The sequence below is a fragment of the Chlamydotis macqueenii genome, chromosome 8 (assembly GCF_036417535.1).
Source record: "Chlamydotis macqueenii isolate bChlMac1 chromosome 8, bChlMac1.mat, whole genome shotgun sequence".
NCBI lineage: Eukaryota > Metazoa > Chordata > Aves > Otidiformes > Otididae > Chlamydotis > Chlamydotis macqueenii.
The window spans coordinates 30,043,629-30,066,664 of record NC_141563.1 but is presented as its reverse complement, the minus strand read 5'-3'; the positions used below and the strand labels follow the sequence as shown (position 1 = coordinate 30,066,664).

General features: G+C 40.9%; 1 protein-coding gene across 1 annotated transcript in view; it reads left to right on the top strand.

The window, feature by feature from the left end:
- AGBL4 (AGBL carboxypeptidase 4) overlaps window positions 1-23,036 on the top strand; it is a 914,318-nt gene that overhangs the window by 713,388 nt on the left and 177,894 nt on the right. Inside the window, exon 8 of the mRNA XM_086754116.1 lies at window positions 3,238-3,352. Coding sequence (XP_086610242.1) covers window positions 3,238-3,352 — 115 coding nt within the window. The remainder of the gene's footprint in view (window positions 1-3,237; window positions 3,353-23,036) is intronic.

Below are 23,036 nucleotides of genomic sequence, written 5' to 3'. Positions count from 1 at the left end.
GCTTCAACAGTAGCACAGGTCAATTAGTGGACAAATTAAGCAATTATTAGCCACTAACAAGGGTGACTGGCATCATTACCCTTCCTGTTTACCAGCAAACTGTTATTTTAATATAAAGATCAACAAATAAATTAGGGCATCTGTTGTATTGCCATGTCTGCCTTGAAGTAAATGATATTAAATGGGCTTTTGTTGCTGCCAAATTCTTAACCCCAGCCTAATGAGATACACTGATACGTCTCTTGCTGATTACAGAAGCTGTAAAATTTAGTTTGTATTGATTTATTAACAGGAGGACCAAGTTCTCTGTAATGGTATTTTTCAATAGTTTGATATCTGTCTTCTTACTTTAAATGTTATTGACTCAGAGACTATTGGGTTCCTCTGAAAGACAAGGCTATTTGCTAATTGTATTGATTATTTGGATGTTTACAACAATTTTATGGTGAGGTTGGTATACATAGATGTATGTTTTCATTTGATGCTTCTTTTATGTTCCTTGGAACTGCCTTCACTTCCAGGTTAGATTTCTGCAAGTCATTTATTTTTAACTCCTACTTTGGTTGGATGAGCCTGGCTGCAGTACCCCCTAATAGATTGTGGTACATTGGGAAATGCAGGATCTCTTTTGCCACCAAACTACTGGGTGCCCAAGGTCATGTGTTTATAGACAGCCTTCCATGTCCTAGCATATTCTTGGTTAGGGAATAACAATTCCCTGAGTGAAACTGAAAATGGTAGCTTCTAGTTGCCAAGACGCCTTTGCGTCTATGGGTGAGGCTGCATCAATAACAGGAGCAATAGGAGCAGAACCTAGAGAAGCCTCTTCCCTGGCACAGTCACAGCCAGAGCAAAGCTCCGAGAGTTTAGGCTCTTGTGTTACCTCCTAAATGAAAAGCAGTCATGTTATCCCCAAGGTATTTGTAGCCCTCCCATAAATTTGAAGAGCTCTCACAAGTACATGCCTGTGCACTGCTGGATCTCATGGCAAAACTGTTCTACTAAAATCTTCGGTGAAGCAATGATCATGTACAAAATGTGATATTTATGCCACTTGTATTGTGACTGCTTTGAAAGATCATACCCGACCTAAGATAAAATATGTTCTGGACATACTGATTTCTAAGTAGTTAACTGTTCCAAGTATTTTAGAAAGTGCAAACTGATGTTATATTTTGAGTCTAGTTGCAAGCTCTTTAAAACTAAACCAGCATAGTGTCTTGAGAAGCCATGGACTAAGTGTGGGATTGTATTCCTCTAAGTAGTTTTGAGCCCTCTCAGTGTGCGTACTGTGCAGAAAATTGTTAGAGCAGCAGTTTAACATAGCGAAGACTTTCATCTTTGCTTACAGTTAGGAAACCTGGTTATTCGGGATCGAACTGTGTCCCTGTCATTTCTTCCTGTTCTTACTGTTGTATAACGAACAAGAGACACAACACCAGCCAAAAAGCAGATCGATGTTCAGTTTCCTTCATTGGGAGGAGATAATTGCAGAAACATTTCCTGAGCAATATGATTATGTATATACTAATTTGCCTCAGAAATTCAGGTTTCGTCTTTTCTCAAGTGGAAGGCCTGGTTACAGAAAGGGACTTTCTCTTTTTTGAGATTATTCACTAATAGATGAAAAAATTGCTGATGTTTAGTGTCAATTATACCTTGATCATCTTAGACATTTCAGAAGCCTCAATTTTCCCTATGTCCCTCAGCATATTAGAATTCATTCCAACAGCAGCATAGGTTCAGATTTGTTTGTATTTGAAATACAAAATGGGCCTTAGGAAATAGGCTAAATTAAGGAGTTGTACAGAATGTGAGATTTTGTTCCCATCTTTAATGTATATTTCAGCCAAGCTATACAGAAGTCTGTTTAACCTGGCGTGTACTCAGGGTTTGGTTTGTGTGTTTTTAAAGATTTTGATTGGATCACAAAAAAAAATCAGGTCTAAAGTCAGCTTTTTTGAAGTCAGCTAGTTAGCCCATGTCATCTCTTCTATGCTGAATTGTTGCTTGTTATATCTGTTCCCTGGGGCTTTGCCCTGTCCAGCGTTAAACGTTCCTGATGACAGAATTCCACTCTTCCCCTGGAGAGACAATTCCACAGTCTAATAGAGCTCGCCATTAGTGAAATTTTACTGATGATCAGCCTTAGTTTTTCTCTGCTTAATTTTATCCTGTTACTAGACCGTAGTGATTGATTTATTCTGGGGAAATTCAGCAAATGGTTCCTGCTTCACAGGATGGACTTCACAATAAATAGCAAATTGTCATGACCTATCTGTGGGTATCCTGAGATTACACAGGAACTCAATTTATCTCGACATTCGTTCCCTGGAAGCTATTTCTGTCAGTACCAACTCAGTGGCGGAATAAGCAATAAATTTAACTGCCAGGCTGCCTGCCTCCTGCCCCAGCACCATCCTTGGAGCAAGGAGATGTGTAGTCGCTCCCAGAGGCAGGAGCTCCTGCAGGGTGTGATGCTGTCACTGCGCCTGAAGGAAGGGCATTTAGGATCTGGTTCCCCTGTCACTTGTCTTGGTTCCACAGTAAAGGAGCTTTGCTGATGAGGTGGAGTTACTCCTGATTTTTATGAGTGTAAAGTAAGGGAAGAATCTGACCTTACAAATTCCAGTCTATCAATCCTACAGTTGCCCTGTGCCTGGTACAAGGTATATGTAACTCTCTCAGTTTTAGTGGGGCATTTAATGCATTTTTACATATGCAGATGATCTGGACTCTGTGTTCATATATCAAGGGTAGGTCTGGGCATATGCTCAAACAAATCTGAGGTGCCTCAGCTCTACAAATTGCCCCTTCTGATCTGAGCTGTGCCAATGTGTGTATGCTGGGTATGTAAGGTGCTAGGCTTAAATGAGTAGGTTTTACTTCATTTCACCACTTAAGAGGAAAAATGCTTTACTGCATTTACTGTGCTCAGCTGACGAGCTGCAACTTCTCCCTCTGTGGAAACTTGACTGTGCTTGATAATGTAGCCATATTGTACTTGCATTATGAGCATGGACTAAGGCGTTTATCCTTAAAGTTCTTATTTCTGGAGTTTTTAGAAGATAGCAGGTGCTATGTGATTGCAAGTTGTTTGTTTCACTGAAAGCAGGAGCAGTGGCAGGAATGAGGAGGAATGATTATTCTGATCCTTTATATGTGAAATTTCAGATTGATATCTGGAAATCATTGATGTCATAAACCCCCCTCTTCAAACTCTCTTGTTTTTCTCAGGTATTATTGATTTCCTTGTGAGCCAGCATCCTATTGCGAGGGTACTGAGAGACCACCTGGTTTTCAAGATTGCACCCATGCTCAATCCTGATGGAGTGTACCTAGGAAATTACAGGTATGGTGTGGAGTATGAACCTGTGTATTGTTATATCTACCTTATACACTCTGCACTGTTTTGTCACTGAATCTTATATGGCTCGTTTCAATTCATTCCTCCTAAACTGGAGATTCTCATGTGGCCATATGCTTCTTGAAGTTCCCGTCAAGGAAGGGGGGCTCAATGGCAAATTTGCTTGCTTCAGGAGGTAGAGAGCAACTTTCCAAGACAGCAGGGTATCTGCTGTACAAACCTTCTCTAGGTGTGGGAGTCAGTCAGCTTAGAGTTGGACCTTAGCTGTATTTTATAAATGCATTCATTATGCTGCTCATCAACCTCTATGTAAATGTGTCAGTCAATCACCATTCCCTTCAACTACCCAGATCATCCATTAAAGTCACAGATTTCAGTCTATTATCATACTGTAATAGATAGGGATATGTGGAATGGAATAATCATTCCACCCTACGCTAATTTTGCTTCATTTTAGTATTTGAATTATTACTTTACCACCTCCTCTGTTGAGAACAAATTCAGATAATCTTTTGTTTCCTCTAAAATGGTTTTCTCTTAATGCATTTATTTACAAAATAAATGTGCTGCTGGAGGTGATAATGAAAAGCAGTTGATTAGCTGATGATTTGTTTGTGGGGGCAATTACATGTACCACACAGTTCTCTGGAGAAGCCCCTGAGAAATGTAATATACTGGTTTTGCTCACAGTGCAAGACTAAATAACACAACACACTCTGCAGCCAGGCTACCTTGAGCTTTTATCTAATTAGGTATTGCATTGCTAAGCAGAATAAGACTGGGTTATTGTGTGAATGAGGAAACAACTGAGGAAGAAGCTAGCAGTTGCAGAAAATGGTGCTTCTGGCTCTGTTCTTTGTCCTGATACTGCTTCCTAGCCATCCTGTGCTTTGCTACTTCCCGAACTGAAATAGCAGGGAATTGTGTGGGTGATTTCAACAGTACTTATATTCATGTTTTATAAATGAAACTTCTGAGGACACATGGTTTCCTTCCAGCTACACTGATACTCCCTTGACTCTTGGCAAATCCAAAACCGGAGAGCAATATTGCGGTAGTGGTATCAGACAGCACCAGGAATTTATTGTAATAATTATGTCACCTTACAGGAACAAAGCCCTAAATGGTTCTGGAATCTAACACTACACTGCTTTACTCTGCTCCGAGTGCCCTGCACATAGGCCGCTCTGGTTGCAATTAAGTAGTATTTGTTTTCCCCCACAAATTCACTTGCCCTCTAGGTTTTTCTCCTGCACTATTATTATTTTTTTTTTTTGAGAGGCATGCAGCTTTACACACATGCATATAGCTCATAACTTGAAAAGCCTTTTGAAAACCCAGGTATTATGAAAGGGCATGTGAATTCATTTGGAATTGCTGAGCCTGATGATATACTATTGTTTTAGCTTTTCATGATGTGCAGAATTTTAAACCTTCCTGAACTGAAGAGACTTTTAATGAGGTAGTTGGAAAAGCATTTGATTTTCTTGCAATTCTTCACTTTATTTACAAGACTTCTAATGTAACCAGTAACTTAAAAATGAGAGTAATAAGCAAAATGCTACCTATTATCTTGAGAAGAATATTAAAAAGCCTGGTAATGTGCCGGCGTTGTAGTTAACTAGTGCTGAGTGAATAATTTACAGCAAACACTTTATTTCCTGCTCACACAAAATCCACAAGCACATCACAAGTTATTTGCTTGAATATACTGGATGAATTTAAAAAAAAAAAATCTCTAAGGATCAATTGCTAGTATTTGAAAATTTAACTCTGAGGCTTCTCTGTGATTGGCTAGATAAGTCTGTTTCATCTCTTTTGGTCTTTGATGATTAGCACATAAATGGGACTTTCAGAAGTCTTCCACATGGTGTGGTGTAACACAAGATCTGTTGGCTGGGGACAGCAAGGACTTTTGTAAGCAAGGTCTGTGATGCCAAATGCAGCAAGACCAGTTTTAGGCATTTGAACTTCTACTTCATGTTATCTCCTTCTTTCTCAAAGCAGCAGCTAGTGACTATTTCTTTGGTTCACTGAAGGTTCACATTCAGAGCTATGCAAGCTAGGATAATGAAATGGGTAATTAAACCTCATGCTTGAGTTTGTAAATTGATCTTCTGCCAGTGTGAGAGATTTTTTTACCCCACCAGTAGACAGCTTCATACAATTGGCAAAGTATGCTGTCGGATGCACTTCGCTGTCCTCTGAAATCCCAGGCATAGTGGGCACCATTAAAAGCCTGAGTGTGTCAGCAGTTCTCAAAGGGATGGGATATACTAGTTCTCCTGTGATCCAAACAGGAACTAACCATTCATTTACCCAGGATGATGTGGTAGCAGTTGGCTGATGGGATTTTCTTCATTGTCATTTTTGGGACTTTCATGGAGCGTGTGGGTCCTGTGCTCTTCTCCAAAATCTTTGTTCCTTCATTCTGAGTGCTTATGAACAGAGGTTTAGGAGTTTAAACCAAAACTGCAACAATGCCAAAAATTGTCTGTTATCTATAAACCATTGCTCATTCTCAAGAGCACAGACCAAATGGGTTGTGACTCTAAAAGGACTTTCTTGTGGTGAAATGTTTGTAACTAGCAACAAGTGAGTTTAATATCACAGCTATAAGGCACAAGTGCTTGTGGTACAGACGCATCTGTGAGGGGGGTGGTTTAAATGTTGTGTGTACATTCAGGTGTCTCTAGAAGAAATGCTCATGCAGGTGAACGTCAATGCCCAGTGTATCAGGATGCATGAAAACAGGGTGCTAAACTTCACTGATTTATTCAAATACTTGCAAAAGTTTAGGAAGTGTGTTTGTGGACCCATACAGTTAGGAATGAAAAGACAAGGTGCCTTATGTAACTTAGAGGGGTATTTAAGCATCCCCTCTAATTTAGAAAGTTTGGAAGATCTATATACAATTTTAAAAAGTGTTTTTTAAAAAAAAAAATGGAGAAAAGTTGCAATTTGGTTGTAATCTTAGAGTATAAATGTTTTAACAGGAAGTGAACTAGTGTGGTTCTGTCTCTTAATAGCTATTGCTTCTGTACATAAATCAAGAGAGTTAGTGAAATTACCTCTACTAGACTTTATTTCCAGTGAAATTTCTGACTGACTCTTTAGAAATCAGAACATTTAATTTTTGCTTTCACCTATTTCTTTCTGAAAAGAGCCAAGAAATGAAAAAATCACAGACAAACCACACTACAGTGTATCAGAGTTGGCTAGGTACTACCATCGGAGGGGTTAGATGCAGAGAGATAGAGCCCTCGGAGTGCAAATTTACCTGCAAGCCAAAGTACTGAATGGCTAATTGGGATTGCTCCTGCTTGCAGTGCTAGCTGTTGTTTGTTGGTTTGCTAGCATCATACACTTCTGTGAAGATAACTTCTACACTGCACTCTTTCTTTAGTGAAAAAAAAATTCCAGAGTCGTTTTCTTGCCACGTGAGTATACTCAGCTCTTTCTAACATACAGGATAATGATAGGTACCTGCTGTTTACTGTGGTCAAGGCTGCAGGGTCTCTCCCAAAAAAGGCTTCATCCTTTTCTTGAAATCTTTAAAGCCTGGTGTTTCTGTCCTTCTAATTGTAACTGGCTTTGCAGTTACAGTGTGTAGAAAATGTTATGCCACATGGGCTCGTTAATTAAATTGCCCAGGAAGATGAAGATGTCATTGGCTCACCTAGCTAAAATAGCAGGTCTTCAGCATAATTTACCCTCTCTTCTGGCAGGTAACTTGTCTTCAGTTCTCACCTGAATTGAAAGACCCCTTTTGCTGAAGATGGTGCATGACTTGATCTTTAGCTTTATGAAGGAGCATATCAAAAAACCAAAAATATTTGTGAGTTTCTCCATAACACTAACTTCACCCTCTCTGATGGATTAAACTGTGGGAAAAAAAATAATTAGGAAATAGAGGAAAACTAGTGCTGGGAAGTGAGATTTCTTGACTTTTCTCTCTGTGTTATAGCATTATCATCTTCTGAACTTATTACCATCCCCAGGGAGGTGGGGTTAGACTAAGGAAAAAAAAAAGTATTCTTGATTTAAAAGTCGTGCATCCCCAGGCTTGGCCTGAACTTTCCTTTATCGAGAGCTTGTTCTTAAGCTGGCATTCTGCAGCTGAATGCTGAAATGTGTCCCTGCAGGCGAGATGACTGTACCGCACTGTCTTAGATTAGTTCCAATTTGTCAGCCTCACCTTCTGGAGATGAAACCCTACACTGGCACCGAAAGGGAGGTGTATCTTAGTCTAGGCAGCTCTTCACTGAGGTATCCCAGAAATGCCATGACAAGGCAGTTGAAATATCCTGACCATTCTCTAAAGGCTTTGGTGCATGACCCAGTAAGGCTTCCCGTTCCTTGCCGTTTTCTTGCCTTCAACTGGTTAGCTGTGACAGTATCAGCCTTCAGTAAATTAAAGCCATGAATTAGCTGAAATATTCTGATCTGTCATCACTACAATATCCTTCTAGCTTGATTGTAGGGGCTGCAAGAATTTGCATGAATGGGGAGAAGAGGGCACACACTGCTTCTAGTTCTTTCTTGTTTCATTGTCAGGTACGATATTTTTAAGTCAACACAATTTTTACTGTTTGCTTGTGTGAGGGGTTAAGCAATTTGTTGGATGGAGAGGAGGCCAGTCCTACCCAGACTGGAAAGTCAAATTCACCATAAACAGTGTCAGAGTCCATACTGCAATGAAAGCTGTGTTGGGATGAAATGGTTTGGACAAGTGGTGTGTTTTTGCTTCAGAAATGTAGCTTTGTATGGACTGAAAACAGTTTGTGGAAGTGAGTTGAATTTGGCGAATTGTTTCAAGTGGAAAAAAAAAAGGGAACTAGGAAGGCTTGAGAAACATTTAAAAGAATCCCTATTACCATTTTATAAAGGACAATGTTCTCTTGTTTTCATTTGTTGCTGGCATGGTTTGTTTAAAAACTGGCCTTTTTTAAAGATCCCTTTGAAGAGATTGAAATACAAACAGAAAGATGACATATTTCAGATTTATTGTGAATAGGTTTTTGTGAACTTTATTTCTGCAACTCTAGAAATAGTCAAAAGTTTAACATTAGTCTTCACATGTAATTTATGGGGGGGGTGTCTATTGACAGTTAAAGCATATGTAAACATTATCCAAATTATTTTAGCTCTAAATCAGAGCTATATCTTGTAACACTGAGGAGTGCTGATTTTGGTCTTTGTTAATATCTCTTTGGGGGATATGCCTATACCTGCATACGTACATGTGTATATGTATGTTCACAGTGACTGGATATGTTATGTGGTTCTTACTATCACTTGCTCAGTTGTGAGACATAGTTACTCGCATGCATACTGTGATTTGCATAATATCTCTTGGTTATATTTCAGCTGTTTTTCTGGTGGGGAAGGCTTTTTCTTCTCAGCTTCATTTTAATGCATGTGAAATTTATGCATCACCTTGAGTTGAAAAACAGTATCCATCTCAGATGACAAGATGAAGGTCTCAATGGAGTTTATTTTTCCTAATTAGGCGTTTGTCATTGTGTATTCTATGTAACAACGTATAAGTAAACAATCATGGACCTTTTGAATAAATTTATTCGTTTTATTTATGTTACTGGGCATAAAAAAAAATCTATAATTACCAGGTACAGCCACAATATAACTCGTATTTAATGACAATTACTTTTTGTTTCCATAGAAATGAGTCCAAAGTAGTTACCTATAATTTCTCATTCCCAAATCTCACACATGTTGTATTGCGGTATTACCATAGTAATTGCCTATTAGTCATCATAAAATAAGCAGTTACCCAGAAGATATCAGGATAGTGTGAAATTTCTCATCTCCTTCAAAACTTGCAGCACATGACACTTCTTGTCTTCATTTAGTGGGATTTTTGCCTCATTGATGAGAATCTCCATTGTACGTTAACCCAAAAGAAGAAGGGATGTGATTGAGAGAGAATTGTACTCTAAAAATACACCAAGTCAGGAAAAGTATGTTCCATCTCCTGAAAATATAGAACTATTTCTTATTATTGAAACCCAGGGATTTTTCAATCCCACCAAATGGAGGTTTATTCCTTGCCATGACTTTCCTAGTTTGTGGGGTTGTTTGGTTTTTGGTTTTTTTTGTTTTTTTTTTTTTTCTCCAATTCAGTAGTGACCAAAGCAGAGGCTAGACATCTCAGCAGGTCTGTGAAAACAGCTGTGCTGTGTCAGACCTCACAAGTCCAATATCCAGTAATGCAGCAGTGGATAGTGCCACTCTCCTAAGAGCAGGAGATGCTCATAAGATGCTTTCATCCAAGTACTTTCCCCCCTTCCAGTGATTTTCATTTCAGACATCTCCTGAACTCATGGGATTTTTGTCTGCTCAGTAACGTGCAGTGGATTTGTCTTCCAAGTACTTGTGCTCTTTGCCCTCAGATGTTAAGTGTTAGCTCTCAAAGTCTGCTCTGGTCCGAGGCTGTTCAGCTCCTGCCCCAGTGCAGGAAGCACCATCCACTTCAGCCCACTGTGAGCTTCATGGACTTCTCCTCAGTGGCCCGTCTTGCCCTTTGTTTGTCTTAATTTAGATTGCATGTTATTGAGGGCAGTGAGTGTCTCTCTGTGCCTGCATAGATCACATTTAGTATCAGCTGAGGGTCGGTGACCCATATGGAGGCAAATGACATTCCTATTCGTAGCCGCGTCCACAGGAGGGGCAGACCATAGGTGCCGACTGAGTGCATTACTGGCCCCCTGGTAGGGTGGTGGCAACTGAGCTCTTCTCCTCCCTTTCCAGTTTCAAAATTGGAAATCCCAGGTGGCTGTCCAGTGCTTCGGTGTCTCTTGACAGCCTGTTGGATTAAAAGCACAGCTGTGGCCAGGACCAACCACCCTGGTAATGGGGAAAAAAACAAACAAAGAGATGTGCGACAGGGAGGGAATGGCCATTTCCTTGTATTGCCTTCTCCCATGAGGCTGGGGGAGAGGATGAGGCGTGGCAGAAACTTTCTCCTCCCTCAGCTCTTTCTTGTCAACGAGGACAGGTTAGGAATTTTCTGTGCTGTCTTCCTCCCGCATCCTGCGTGTGTTTGTGTCTGGTTTGGATCTCCCAGCCCATGCAGTGTGCCAGGCTGGGACCTTGAAAAGTGAAGTCTGGGGTGGATGTGCAGCTCTGGGCAGCAGCAATGGAAAAGACCAGGGAGGCAAGTAAGCAGCAGAGGTTTTATCTGGCCCTTACATCCATCTGGTGCATAGCATGGCTGTTCTTTTCCTGCTTGGAAGTTTTCTTTCCGTTGTGGCTTTTATTGCCCAGAGAGTGCTGTGTGATCGTAACACAGTTACAGTGGTTGCTGTTTTGCTCACCATTACTTAAAAAAAAAATCTTTCTTGTAAAAAAGTTGTCATCCCTTATCTTAAAATAAATACTAGGTTTGCAAAAGGGTTCCTATCTACTGCCATTGAATATACTCTTTATATTGATGTAGTAACTGCTCATTTAAACCATATTACAGCTCCTGAGTATTTTTCAGTTGCTATTGATGTGACAAATTCTCTTGCACAGAGGACTGCACCAATCAATAGAGTCAGTATATGTGTTTTAACAACAAAGCCGCATGCCTTGGGGTTCCAGTTGAGTCTGAACCTTTTAGTAGCATTAAATTAAGCTATATTTATTTTGCTTTTGGTGCAAGAAAAAAAAATCCAAACCCAACCTAATTTAATACAGCTTGTTGGAAGGGTTTGAAGGCAGCATTATGGGGCCATTTTCACATGTGATGAATACGTAACTAGTGTCAGAGCTGCTATTTTGTTGTTGTAAGCGAACCCTTCTCTTTTAGTAGATTGATCTGGGACTTCAGAGTAGCTTTTTATTTTTAGACAAGCAGGGAGAAAAGTCATAATGAGAAATATTAAAATCATAGCTTTTTTATATCTGCCATTATTCCACTGAGAATCAGGCATGATGTCCTTAAAGACACAGGGCTGTTTATTTTCCATTTAAATAGCACAATTTGTGATTATTACCTTTGAGCCTTATGCATAGAATAAGCACCCAACTCATGAATCCCAGCCAAGTGAATCAAAGTTTCGTGCCTAAGTGCTATTTATGTCAGTGAGTTGCTCTAGAAGCCTATTCTTGACCTTCACTGACTTTAATTTTTTTGCATGTTTTTGTCTTCTATTTGTAGAATACAGAGTTCTTTGTAATATAGAATATAGAATAGAGATGTATTTGTAATTAGAGAGGTATTAATGTCAGTTTGGTTGAATCATAAAATCATAGAATCATAGAAAGGTTTGAGTTGGAAGAGACCTTTAAAGGCCATCTAGTCCAACTCCTCCTGCAAGGAGCAGGGACATCTCCAACCAGATCAGGTTTCTCTGAGCCCTGTCCAACCTGGCCTTGAATTTTTCCAGGGATGGGGCATCCACCACCTCTCTGGGCAACCTGGGACAGTGTTCCACCACCCTCATTGTAAAAAAAATTCCTTCTTATATCTAGCCTGAATCTACCCTCTTTTATTTTAAAACCATTACCCCTTGTCCTGTTGCTACAGACTGTGCTAAGAAGTTTTCCCCATCTTTCTTATAGGCCCTGTTTAAGTACTGAAAGGCCACAATAAGTCTCTACTGAGCTTCCTTTTCTCCAGGCTGAGCAACACCAACTCTCTCAACTTTCCTGCTCCAGCCCTCTGATCATCTTCATGGCCTCCTCTGGCCCCACTCCAACAGGTCCATGTCTTTCCTGTGCTGAGGGCTCCAGAGCTAGATGCAGTACTCAGGCAGGGTCTCACATGAGTGGAGTAGAGAGGGAGAATCCACCTCCCTTAACCTGCTGGCCATGCTTCTTTGATGCAGCCCAGCATATGATTGGCTGCCTGGGCTGTGAGCACACGTTGATGTCTCACATCCAGCTTTTCATCCACCAATACTATCAAGTCTTTCTCAGCAAGGCTGCACTTAATCCCTTCATCTCCCAGCCTGTATTGATACTGAGGGGGTTGCCCTTACCCAGGTGCAAGACCTTGCACTTGGTCTTATGAGGTTCACATGGGCTCACTTCTCCAGCTTGTCCAGGTCCCTCTGGATAGCATCCCGTTCCTCAGGCATGTCAACAGCACCACTCAACTTGGCATCATCTGCAAACTTGCTGAGGGTGCACTCGATCCCACTGTCTATGTCATTGATGAAGATGTTAAACAGTACTGGTGCCAGTATGGACCCTTGAGGGTTTGTTTCCTTTCCTCCCCTCCTGAATAGCTGATCTTAGGTCTTGATAACCCCATTTGAGTTCCTTAGCTTTACTTTCAGTTAGATAACTAAACATATTGGGCTTTCTTCTCTTTTTCTCTTTCCTCTTTTTTAAGTTTGGCTTGTATCTCTCGTAACTTGAGTTCTTGTTCATAGCAGCGAACAAAGGACCAAAGTCTCCAGTGGTTGGTTGGTTTGTTTGTTTTTGTGTTTTGTTTTGCTTTTTTTTGGTTTATTTTGGTTTTGTTTGTTTGTTTTTAATTTTGCAAATGACTTATTAAAGTTCAGCCAACCCATGCAACCAAAGCAGTGCTTTATTGTTAGTTTTGCAAGTGAGAGAAGGGAGACACACATGGTGAGTTGGTTTCTGTCTAATGTCATAACAAGCTGAGCTCTACTTCTCAAACAGCAGTTGCTAGGCCGCAATCCATGGCATTTAAGAGCTGATACAAAAGACTGCAGGGCTGCTCCACAGGAAGACACAGGAAGTTATGGCTGTGACACAACCCAAGAAATATGCCGTGTATTCCCAAATGCCATCTGCTGGTACAGTTTATTGAGCTGTTTCCAGCGACAGATGCAATACATGGCAACTGGCCTTTTTTATTGATGGTCTTCAAACAGCTGCCTGCTTACATGGCACATATTGTTAGCTTCTGACATGCGTTGTACCTAGGTGCCAATGCACCAAAGTGATCCTCCCACCCTAGCAGTTGCCATAAGGATGCTGTGCCAAAGTGCCTTGAAAGAGGGGAGGTGTCAACACCCATGCCTGTGATTAGTTTTTCCTCTTTAACAGAATTATTGACCCAAACAAAAGGTGTCGTTCCTTGCAGAAATTAAGAACAGCTGAAGCAGAGTGTGAACTGTGCTGCCTTTGTCTGCATTATATTTGCCTTGCCAGCAGCATCACTGAGTTTGTTGACTCATCTGGGAGCAAATCCCAGAACCTGAAGTGTTGACAAGGTTGAGCTCAGTTCCAGCCCTCCTTGTATTCTCCTGTCCCAGGATGTAAGAGCAGCGTCCAGCCCTGCGGACAGCCACGTAATTGAGACTATAAACGAGGATGCAAGATGTCCTTATGTTATCAGGTACTGAGAGAGGCTGTTCCCTAACTAGACTCTTCCATTCTTCCCCATCTTCAGAAGTTAGTTTGGAAGAGATTTCTCTGTCCTGACTCCTGGCTAATCTGGAGTTATAGAATTTGACAGTACTATCTTGACTTCCTGGAGAAGTGATCACTCCCATAGTCTCTGCAAGAGTTCCCTTCCTTATAGTCAAGTTTTACCATGGTATACATGCGAGGGGTTCAGTACTTACCTTAATTTCACTGGGTAATAATTCATCACCTATCAATAGAAAAATCCTGTCTTCCTGTTCCAACTGCTGCTATGTGGAGGGGGAAATCCCATCCAAGTTATTAGGAAAACAAGAGCAGCCTAAGGGAATGTTTGTTTAGGTTGCATTTTTTTAATTGTTTTCTTTTCCTTGATGACATTTTTTTGTTTGGTTGGTTTTTTTTTTTTTCTTTAATTGCAGCACTTAAAATGATGGCAGCTTGCTGTGTAATTTGTAATATTAGTCCTAAGGGTGTGTCATGTAAGATGAAAACAATCCTGACACTAAGAAGTCTAAATAATAAACATCCATTATCTAAAACAATATTGTATTAATAAAACAACAATAAATAATCTAAGGATGTACATCACTTTGGGGAGTATAAAGGCAGACACCTGCCCAAAGTTCCCACTCAAGTGTCTTGGTCAGCACGTTGACTCCTAGACACCATAATCTCTTTGTGACCTAGAAGAGCCTTGTTTTCACTCTTTGCAGTAAAGTTTTTCTAAGTGGTTCAGAGTTGTGATGGTTCCTGTTCTCTGTTTGGAGAAGATAACTTTATTTTTCCTTTAGATTAGTTTTCATAGGTGAGGTCTCCCAAAAGAAACATGGCTAAGTGTTGAGTCTCAGGAGTTTGCAAGGTGTTGAGCTCTTGGAAATTAGTCCTGATGCTCATTTGCAAATTTAGGTTGTGGCTGTAAAGGAAACTTTTTATTTAGCTACTAGTACACAAGCCGTTTCTGCTGAAGCAGAGAGAGATTGGAGACTGCTGTTTCACAGCTGCTTTAAGCTAAGGAAAGTGTGTGCTTGTAGCCAAGGGGACAGTTCAGTTCTGTTTTCCCTCCTGACTGAGCATGCCTGCCATCTCCTTTTTGCCAGGACTGATGCTTGTGCAGCAGTGCTGCAAGCCAGAAAAGGACCAATCCTGCAGAAAACCAGCCTGACAAAACAGTTCTCATGTGGCTCCCTGTGCAGCCAGAAAAAAATGGAACCAAGACAGGAGAGGGGAGTGAGCAGAGAGAGATCCCTTTTTAGTGGCAGCTTGGGTGTAGGTGGGCTTAAAGCAATTTTGAAGCCAGAGCCCAAGATCTAGGTGGTGGTTGTGCAGGTATTTCAGAGACCTTGGAAATGAAAGACAATGGTAACCACTGATTTCTTGGATGGTGGTTGGTGTGTTCAAATGCAACCATGCCTATATGATCTTTTTTTTTTTTCTTAGGATTATTATTTGCTAACAGCAGCAAACGATTATTTATACTACTAGAGATTACAAGTTGGGTGACTTGACGTGTCCGTTCAGGAAAGCAGGGGCTTTATGATGTTAGAGGCTGGAAATGAGCTGTTTCCATGCAACTGTTATACCCCATTAGATACACGTGGTGAAAAACCGTCCGCAAAATCCCTTTCTCTCTCCCCTTCCTATAAATACAGAAGCCATCATAGCTGTGCTGACACGGCAGAGGGAGCAATTAATCTCATAGCAGATTACCTCTCTGCTGCCCCTGGCACCAGGCAGAGGGAGATGTCAGGGTAGTTTGGGAGGAGGTGGATGTGACAGCTGATTGGCAGCTGATGGCTTTGCTGGGTTGATGCCTAAGAGCTGGAGGAAAAGCGCCCTGCCAGCATGGAGGAGTTGGGATCGGAAAAGGGATGTGACATTTTCTGGACACAGAGCGTTTAGCCACAAAAATATTAGCCACCTCTGCCAGTGTGAGTGGGACAGGTATTCTGCCTCCTCTTCCCCTCCCAGGCTGGAAGGGATGTATATTAATAGAAGTATATGTGACTTAATGTGCAGCTACTTGGTGTTAACCCAGGTCCCTGGGGAAGAGCAGTGCTTATTTTGGGTTGCGCAGATCATAAACGTGCTGCCTTGTGTGGTGCACGTGCTCTGAATACTAATGCTCCCCTTTCCCTTTTCTTTACTGACACGGCCGTTGAGCTGATGAATTGTATAGATTATACACTGATAATGCATGGGGAGGGGGAATTTCATCTGTCTCTTTAGCCAAAATATGAACAGTAAATCCTGCCTGTTTGCAGAGAACAGCTGGATTTCTAATAACACTGGAATGCCGTTGTGGTGGTGGAGGGTGGGTGTTTAGCTGCCCCCCTCCCTTTCATCACTGCCATTCAGACATCCAAATGCTTGCAAAAGGACAGGCTTTCCAACACCCCGAGGCTAATGCAGCAGTTACCCTGGGAGTCTGCCAGCTCTCTTAGATCTAGGAAAAGCCGGAACCTCTCTGTGGTGCCTCTGCACTGTGCCCAGGGGAAGAAAGGGAGGCAAGGGCCTTTGCATTTGGTTCTGCAAGTAACAGCTGGTTGAGAGAATGGGTTTTTCTTGTAAACAAGACCAGTTTCTTCAAAGAGTGGGCTGAGCTGAGATCTGATCCTGTGCAAAGCAGCAAGCAAGCTGTACTGTGGAAGGGCTTATGGTAAGGGTGTGTGTATCTTGAGAACTGAAAGAAAGATATCACAAATGTGCAAGCCTCTCAGGCTGGTCATATTTTGTATTTATTAATAATAAATTTTGTATATTAATTTGGATTGAAATAGGTTAGCAAAGGAGTCTGAATGTTCAGATGATTGATAATGCATTGACACGGCAGTGTTGACTGGAAGCCACAATCCTGTTCTGCTAGGTGCTGTACAAGTACGTCATAAATGATCCCCACTTTCCCAAAGTGCTTTCAGAGCTAAAAGAGTGTGGCACAGCAGGTGGACGAGGCAATCAAGCAAGCTGTTTATAGCAGGGGAAGACAGAGTACTAAATGTAGTAGAATGAATAGTGGTAGGGTTTTTTTCTCCTTTTTTATGTTCCCCCCTCCCCATCTGGTTGGTGGTGGGAAGCACAATAGCTAACTGTACAATCAGGCTGAATAACCTTCATATATCAACTGCTAGAAAGACTAGTCTAAACTTGGTGAACCCTAGGAAGGAGCTTTCAGCGATAAAATACATTTGCAAAGAAAGGTTGATCAAAAAGGTGTGTTTCTTCAGAATGGATTCCTTTTAAATGTTATTCTGTTCCTCCTGTTCTTTACTCCTTGTGTAAAACTGTGGAGCTTTACTCAGCTCCCTGTTTAAGCATCATTTAAATTCTAGGATTTTTGTTATTCTGTTGCAGCTGAGCAGTATCATGGTTCTACGCATTGTTTTACATCTGGATTAAATTGTCATTTTATGCATCTGGAGGTAGGTTTGTTCAGTAGGTTTTTGAAATCCACAGATGTTCAAGGCCCAGTCAATATTTTGGCAACACTTGCTAGTGAGGAAGCTACACAGAGAGAATATCTATTCCATGCAAGCACACACATCAGGTTTTGCACCCCAGCAGTTGTCCTTGGATAGATCTTCTGTCTGCCCTTCCAAGACTGAGAAGAATCAATTGACAAACTGCCAGTCTATCTCCTTTACTTTCTGCTATGCCTTTGCTAATCTTCTGTACGTTTTCAGCTGCTAAAATCTTTTTTTGTTTGTTTTTAAGTCTTCCAGTAGGGTTTACTTTTAGTCCTGCTGTTGACATGCAAGGAGGAACTGATGCAGGTGTAGATTTGTTCTTGACATCTCCATCTTGCTGATGCTTTGCTAACTAGTGTAAAAGAAAGACAGATCGTGTCCAGGAGATGTGCTGTTATTGGTATGGGTGAGAGGCAAGTGCAATCCTAGCAGACAGTTCTTATTCCTTACATTGGTCACCTTTTCAATTACAGATCTGATCTGCTAAAGTCTTGTCATTCTCATTCTAGTTTCTGTTAATGAAATGCATTTAGCTGTCAGCTCTTGTTAACAGTAACAACACAGCTGAGGATTCATAAATTCCCATGGAAGTTAAATGACTGCTACCTGAGAAAACTCAGTCAAGTCCTTTTTCATCTTGAAGCTGGAGGAGGAGACAACCACAGCTTTCTTGATCCAGCCTATCAGAATATTTTGAACAATGAATCTATCTGACTTTTATTTCTGATTGCTATCTGAGAAGGTTGAGATAAATATTCTGTTTCTGGGAACCCTGGGTTTTTGAGTCCATGCTATCACTCAGTTGTACCCTTTGTATCTTGTATCTATCTCATATTATTACTTGTTACCTGGAATAGTCAGAAATTCAACTTTTCAAAAGCCAGACAAGTGCAGTCCATATATGTGTGAACAGTTGTTTTTGGCACAAGTTCAACCCATTCTGAAGAAATACAAGAATGAGAAGAGAATCAGAAAAATTGCCATACGACAAGACAATCCTGCAGCTCAGTTTGTTTGGATTAAAGGAATGAAAGACATGATCTGAGACCATGTGTGGGGACTCAGCAGTCCATGATCTGAGTACTTCAGTGCTTCAGGAAAACTGCAAGGGAGATGGAGTCTGGACATCAGTTCTGTGCTCTTCACGTGCTCCCGTGCCTTTCTCACTACATGCTGTTGGAGCAGGATGATGTACAGGTACCCAGCTGGACAGTGCTGTTCTACTCATGGAGAAAGCCTTAGATCTGCGCTAGATTTGGAGGCTTGCACTCAGGTTCTCATAAGAAACTGGTGGTTCTTAGGTGCTGCAGTTTTAGTTGCTGACACTGAGATATGTCAAAGGCTTCTGGAGTCCAGATGAAGAGTGTTTAGCAGTTTTTAAAATACAAGCCCTTATATAGCGTGTCTCAAATCAAGATTTGTCAATCTTGAAATTTTTGCCTTTGGAGTTTAAACTGCAGCTCCTCGTTTATCTCATGGAAAGGCCCTACAGTTATTTGTGTTGCAAATGGAATAGAGGGGGAAGTGGATTTTCAGATGTATGAAGTTTTCTCTTTTGATTCCTGTTTTATGGCCTGTTTCCATTTAGATGCACGTGTATTGGTGGCCTGTTTGGTATTTCTCATCTCCCACAAGCCAGACACTCGGTTCTGACCCACAAGTGGTGATAACATCTTGGCTTCCTAACGCAGCTACTACCTCCGGATTTTGTTCCTTTGCATGAACGAGTCCAAAAAGACAAGCAGGCCTAAACCAGCTGCAAGTAAAATTTCCCAAGGGATTGCCCGGAGGCATAAATGCATCAGTGCTGGGACCAGAGCAGCTGTCTCTGTCCTGTTAGCTAAGTTAGCTAAGGATCTGTTTTAGGGCAGGATGGGGCATCCCAGGACACACAGAATGTGAAGAATGAAATTTGGAGAGGAGTATTCAGCTTCAGGACAGAATTATGCCTTAGTGTACTCTCTCTTTTTTCTTTTTTTTTTCCTTTCTGCTAAACTTCTCCCACAAAGAGCCTGGAATCCTGAGCTTGTATATATGTTTGGTTCAAAAAAAAAAAAAAAAAAGCAGAAAGATTTGGTATCTATAGTTTGAAATGTTTCCCATTGTCTAAAATTTTGTTTAATAAATAGGACTTTTTTGGGTGCTTGTGGGTTAACAATTTTAAAACAAAACAAAACCAAACCAAACCAAAACAAAAAAAAACCCCACAAACCCAAATAACGTCAAAGGACTTTCTGGTAAAGGGCAGATTTCTAGAACTAGCTCTATAGTTCTCCTTCTGCATGTAAGTGCATGTAATTTTGCACGAAAACACATTTCTGGAAGCAGTTGATGCCATCACAAATAAGATCCTGGTTGTCTGTGCAAGAAATTATTAGATCTGTAAGTAACAAGAACATAACAGCTGCCTGTTTCAAGACTCCACTGGACACTATTTCCAGTCATTCTAAAAAATCAACATACTTTGAGTTGTTTTCAGAACTTTCTTTATCCCAAATTAAAAAGGAAAAAAAAAAATCCTTCAGAGGTGGATTCATTAAATGGGTATTTGCCTACATAACATACCTCTGTTACTGCAGTATGTAGGAGTCTCAGTCCTTTAATCTCCTGAAAAGGCTGCAGAACAGGCCTTTAGTATAGAGACCTGAACAGGATGGAAAATGCTGTCATCTGCTTTTTTTTTTTTTGTCTCTTTAAAATATGAAATCCTCTGCCCAGAGATTAGGAGCAAAGGTCTGGCTTCCGTGCTGTAATACCTAATTGAATTATGAGCCTAGGGGTAGTCCTGAGAGAGGACTTAGCACAAATTCTCATACTAATTTTGACTCTTAAATTACCTTTCAACCAATGGCACTTGCTTTAATTTGAGTACTTGGACTGCCGCTACTCTGGGGCAGACTTTTAAAGGTAATCTGAGCCTAATTCCATTTATTCCAGCAACATGTCATGGGGACCAAATCTGCTAACAAGAAATTAAGAATTAGCTACCTTATAACTGGCAGAGAAGGACCTGATGTCTACCACCCACAGGACATCTCACGTGTGAGCTCAGTAGGAGATGACACAAGATTGCCATTAGTGAGAATTTCTGGGGTAATCCTTGATTTCAGAGGAGACAGAGTTCAGGAAACTTTTGGGAATGACTCTTGGCAGTGGAATCATTTGCTAAGGAGGAGAGGGGCCTTCTCTCCCTCCGTGTTTGCTGGTTTGTGCTGGTGTGATTTGCTTGCTGGTTTCTTATACTAGGCTGATGTGCCACTGCCACGATTGTGTTTGCCACTATTTGATGTGGAAATACTGAGTGGAGTAACTATTTAGATACCTTTTATTAGCCTGGGCTTGTGTGAAGTTCTCCTGTGAGTTCAGGGGCGCTTATGTGTGTGTGGGCTACACTGAGACACTGAAAAAGCTCGGCTGAGTCACTGGGCTAACCCTGTGCTCTCACCTAGCTAATGTGCCTTGTTGCACTGACTCTGCTCTGGGAGGTTTAAAATGGGAGTGTGGAAAAGAGAGGCAAAGATCTATCTGAGGTGTGGAAAACATATCTTATAGTGCAAGAAAAGGAGATAATTCTATTTAATATAGGAATCTGATGCCACCATCATGGTGGCAGTCGTAGGGTTCAGTCAGAGGGGCAAAGCAGGTGCTGAAAACTTTAGCAGAGGAGGATGTGACAAAGATATTTGGAGAGTGAAGCTTCCAAAAGGGAAAGTAAATGTTTCAAATGGGGAAACAAGCTACCAGGGCAAGTAGCAGATTGTTATCTCATGAGGCCTGCAGATAAAGACCCAACTTTTTCCTCCCTTACGGGTAGACACTTGGTGCCATCGAATGATCCATTCTTTAAAAAAGTCAGACAAGATGAATTAAGAGTCCCCCTAGCTTTTCAAAGTATGTGAATATTCTGAAGTTCATCAAAATAGTGTTCTAAAAATGTCCTACAGGAGCATGCTCTACTCCCTCAAAGATCAAGAGCATGTTGCAGTGCTTGGCACCTTGCTGACCAGGGCTTCCTTCTACACAGAAACACATTTAGTAGAAATAGGAAACTTATTGAGAGAATGATACAAAATTGCAGGTGCAAAATTACACTCAGTCATGTCTGAGCACTGTTATAACAAGAAATAGTAATGAAAAAACATTTACTCTATCCTCTTTCAGGGACCAATAAAGGATAATGTGACCATATTAAAAAATAGGATTTTTTTTTTAATGTTCCATATTACCTTCATTAACACCTTTTAAAAATTTCTTATTGTATAAACCTTTTAATTGAAGTTGGAGGGAACATAAGAAGGACATGTTTTGGAGGAACAACAACAAAGAAAAGTTTCCTCCTAAGTATTATTGGTTCCACTACAATATCAAGAATGCTGCTGACATTCTGTATTGCAGCACCTTGGATTACTGATTTAATTAAAATCTTTTGTTGAAGGTCTTTTCCCACAAAATTTTTATTTGGAAGTCTCATTTTATCTAATTAACTTTTCTGTATCTTTGAAGTTCGGCCAAAATCAGCGAGACAGTGACTGCTTCTTCCTAGGAAGCGACATATAGAAGTACAGAAGTCATATAGAGTAACAAAGCTCATTATTTTTTTACTGTAAAAGAGGTAGGGAGAATTTGAGAACCCTTCAGCTTTGGACACCTTTTGCCATTCTTGAGGTTCATTGATTTGAGTACTGTAGGAAGGGACTAGCCACTTGGGTGGTTTTTAGGTGGTCGTTTGCTGTGCACGTGAATTCAGTTGACAGAATTTTGCAGTTATTAATGTGCTTTTAGATTTATTCACTGTGCAGCAGTGCTTTGTGAGTTTGCATTTTTAAGAGGGATGAAAGTATCCTGGTATTCAAATGCCTTGGCTATGGAGCAGCTTACAATGGAGAACAGAACTGATACAGGAGAAGACAAGTCAGTGAGACAAAGCTCTCCTTGTCTCCCCTAAAGGGTAGGCTCCCAAAAGTTAACCTAATTAAGGAGGGCACTTAGGCCATGAGGTTAACAGCTGTTCGGGAGGCAACAGAGAGCTCCTTCAGGAGCTGAGGTTAGACTTTGGAAATAGTTCCTCATGGGAGTATACAGGAAAATTGCTGTGCACGTGTGCATGTATGTGCGTAGAATTCAGAACAAAGGGTTTAGATGCAGCAGCACCGACAAGGATGGAAATAGGTCAGTCAGTCGTTTAAGTGCTCTCTACATGTTCCTTCTCTGTGACAGCTCTGAGTAGCAGTTGGAAGACAGCCTGGGATTTCATTTAGAAGCATGAACCAGAAGAAAAAGAAAAAGAGAAAGGAGGGGGTCATTTTGCTTGTTTTGATGCCCACGTGTCCCATTTTCAATTATCCCTCTCATCCACTCTCACTGGGATGCAGTGAGATGCCTACAAATGAGCCATGAGAGAATTTCAAAGGTTTGGATGCTCCATTTGGAAAACTCAGTGAAAAAAAACCTGTGCACTTCTTTGGGTTGTGAAACTTGACTTGAAATTGCTTAAGGACAAATTTTCCCTTGGGATTTTGGTATTTTGAAAAGCCTGAAGGACTTTATATACCTGATGAGGGGGTTACTATCATAATGTTTTCAGATCTTGCCCTATAGATTCTGGACTTTGCTTAATAGGTGTAACACCACCTACACTTTAAATACCTTTTTGAGTAATACACGTTGGATTAATTTTGTTTAGCTCATAGACATCTAAAAGTTAGTAATCTACTCTGGATTGGTGGCATAGAGCTGTCAGTGGGGCATTCCCAGAAAGTAATTTGTATAATCTACAGTAAGTGGGCTAAACTGCCATATGGATGGATTTCTCTAACCTTGTTAACTTGGAGGAGTTGAGGGAGATGGGGGTTAGAATGAGA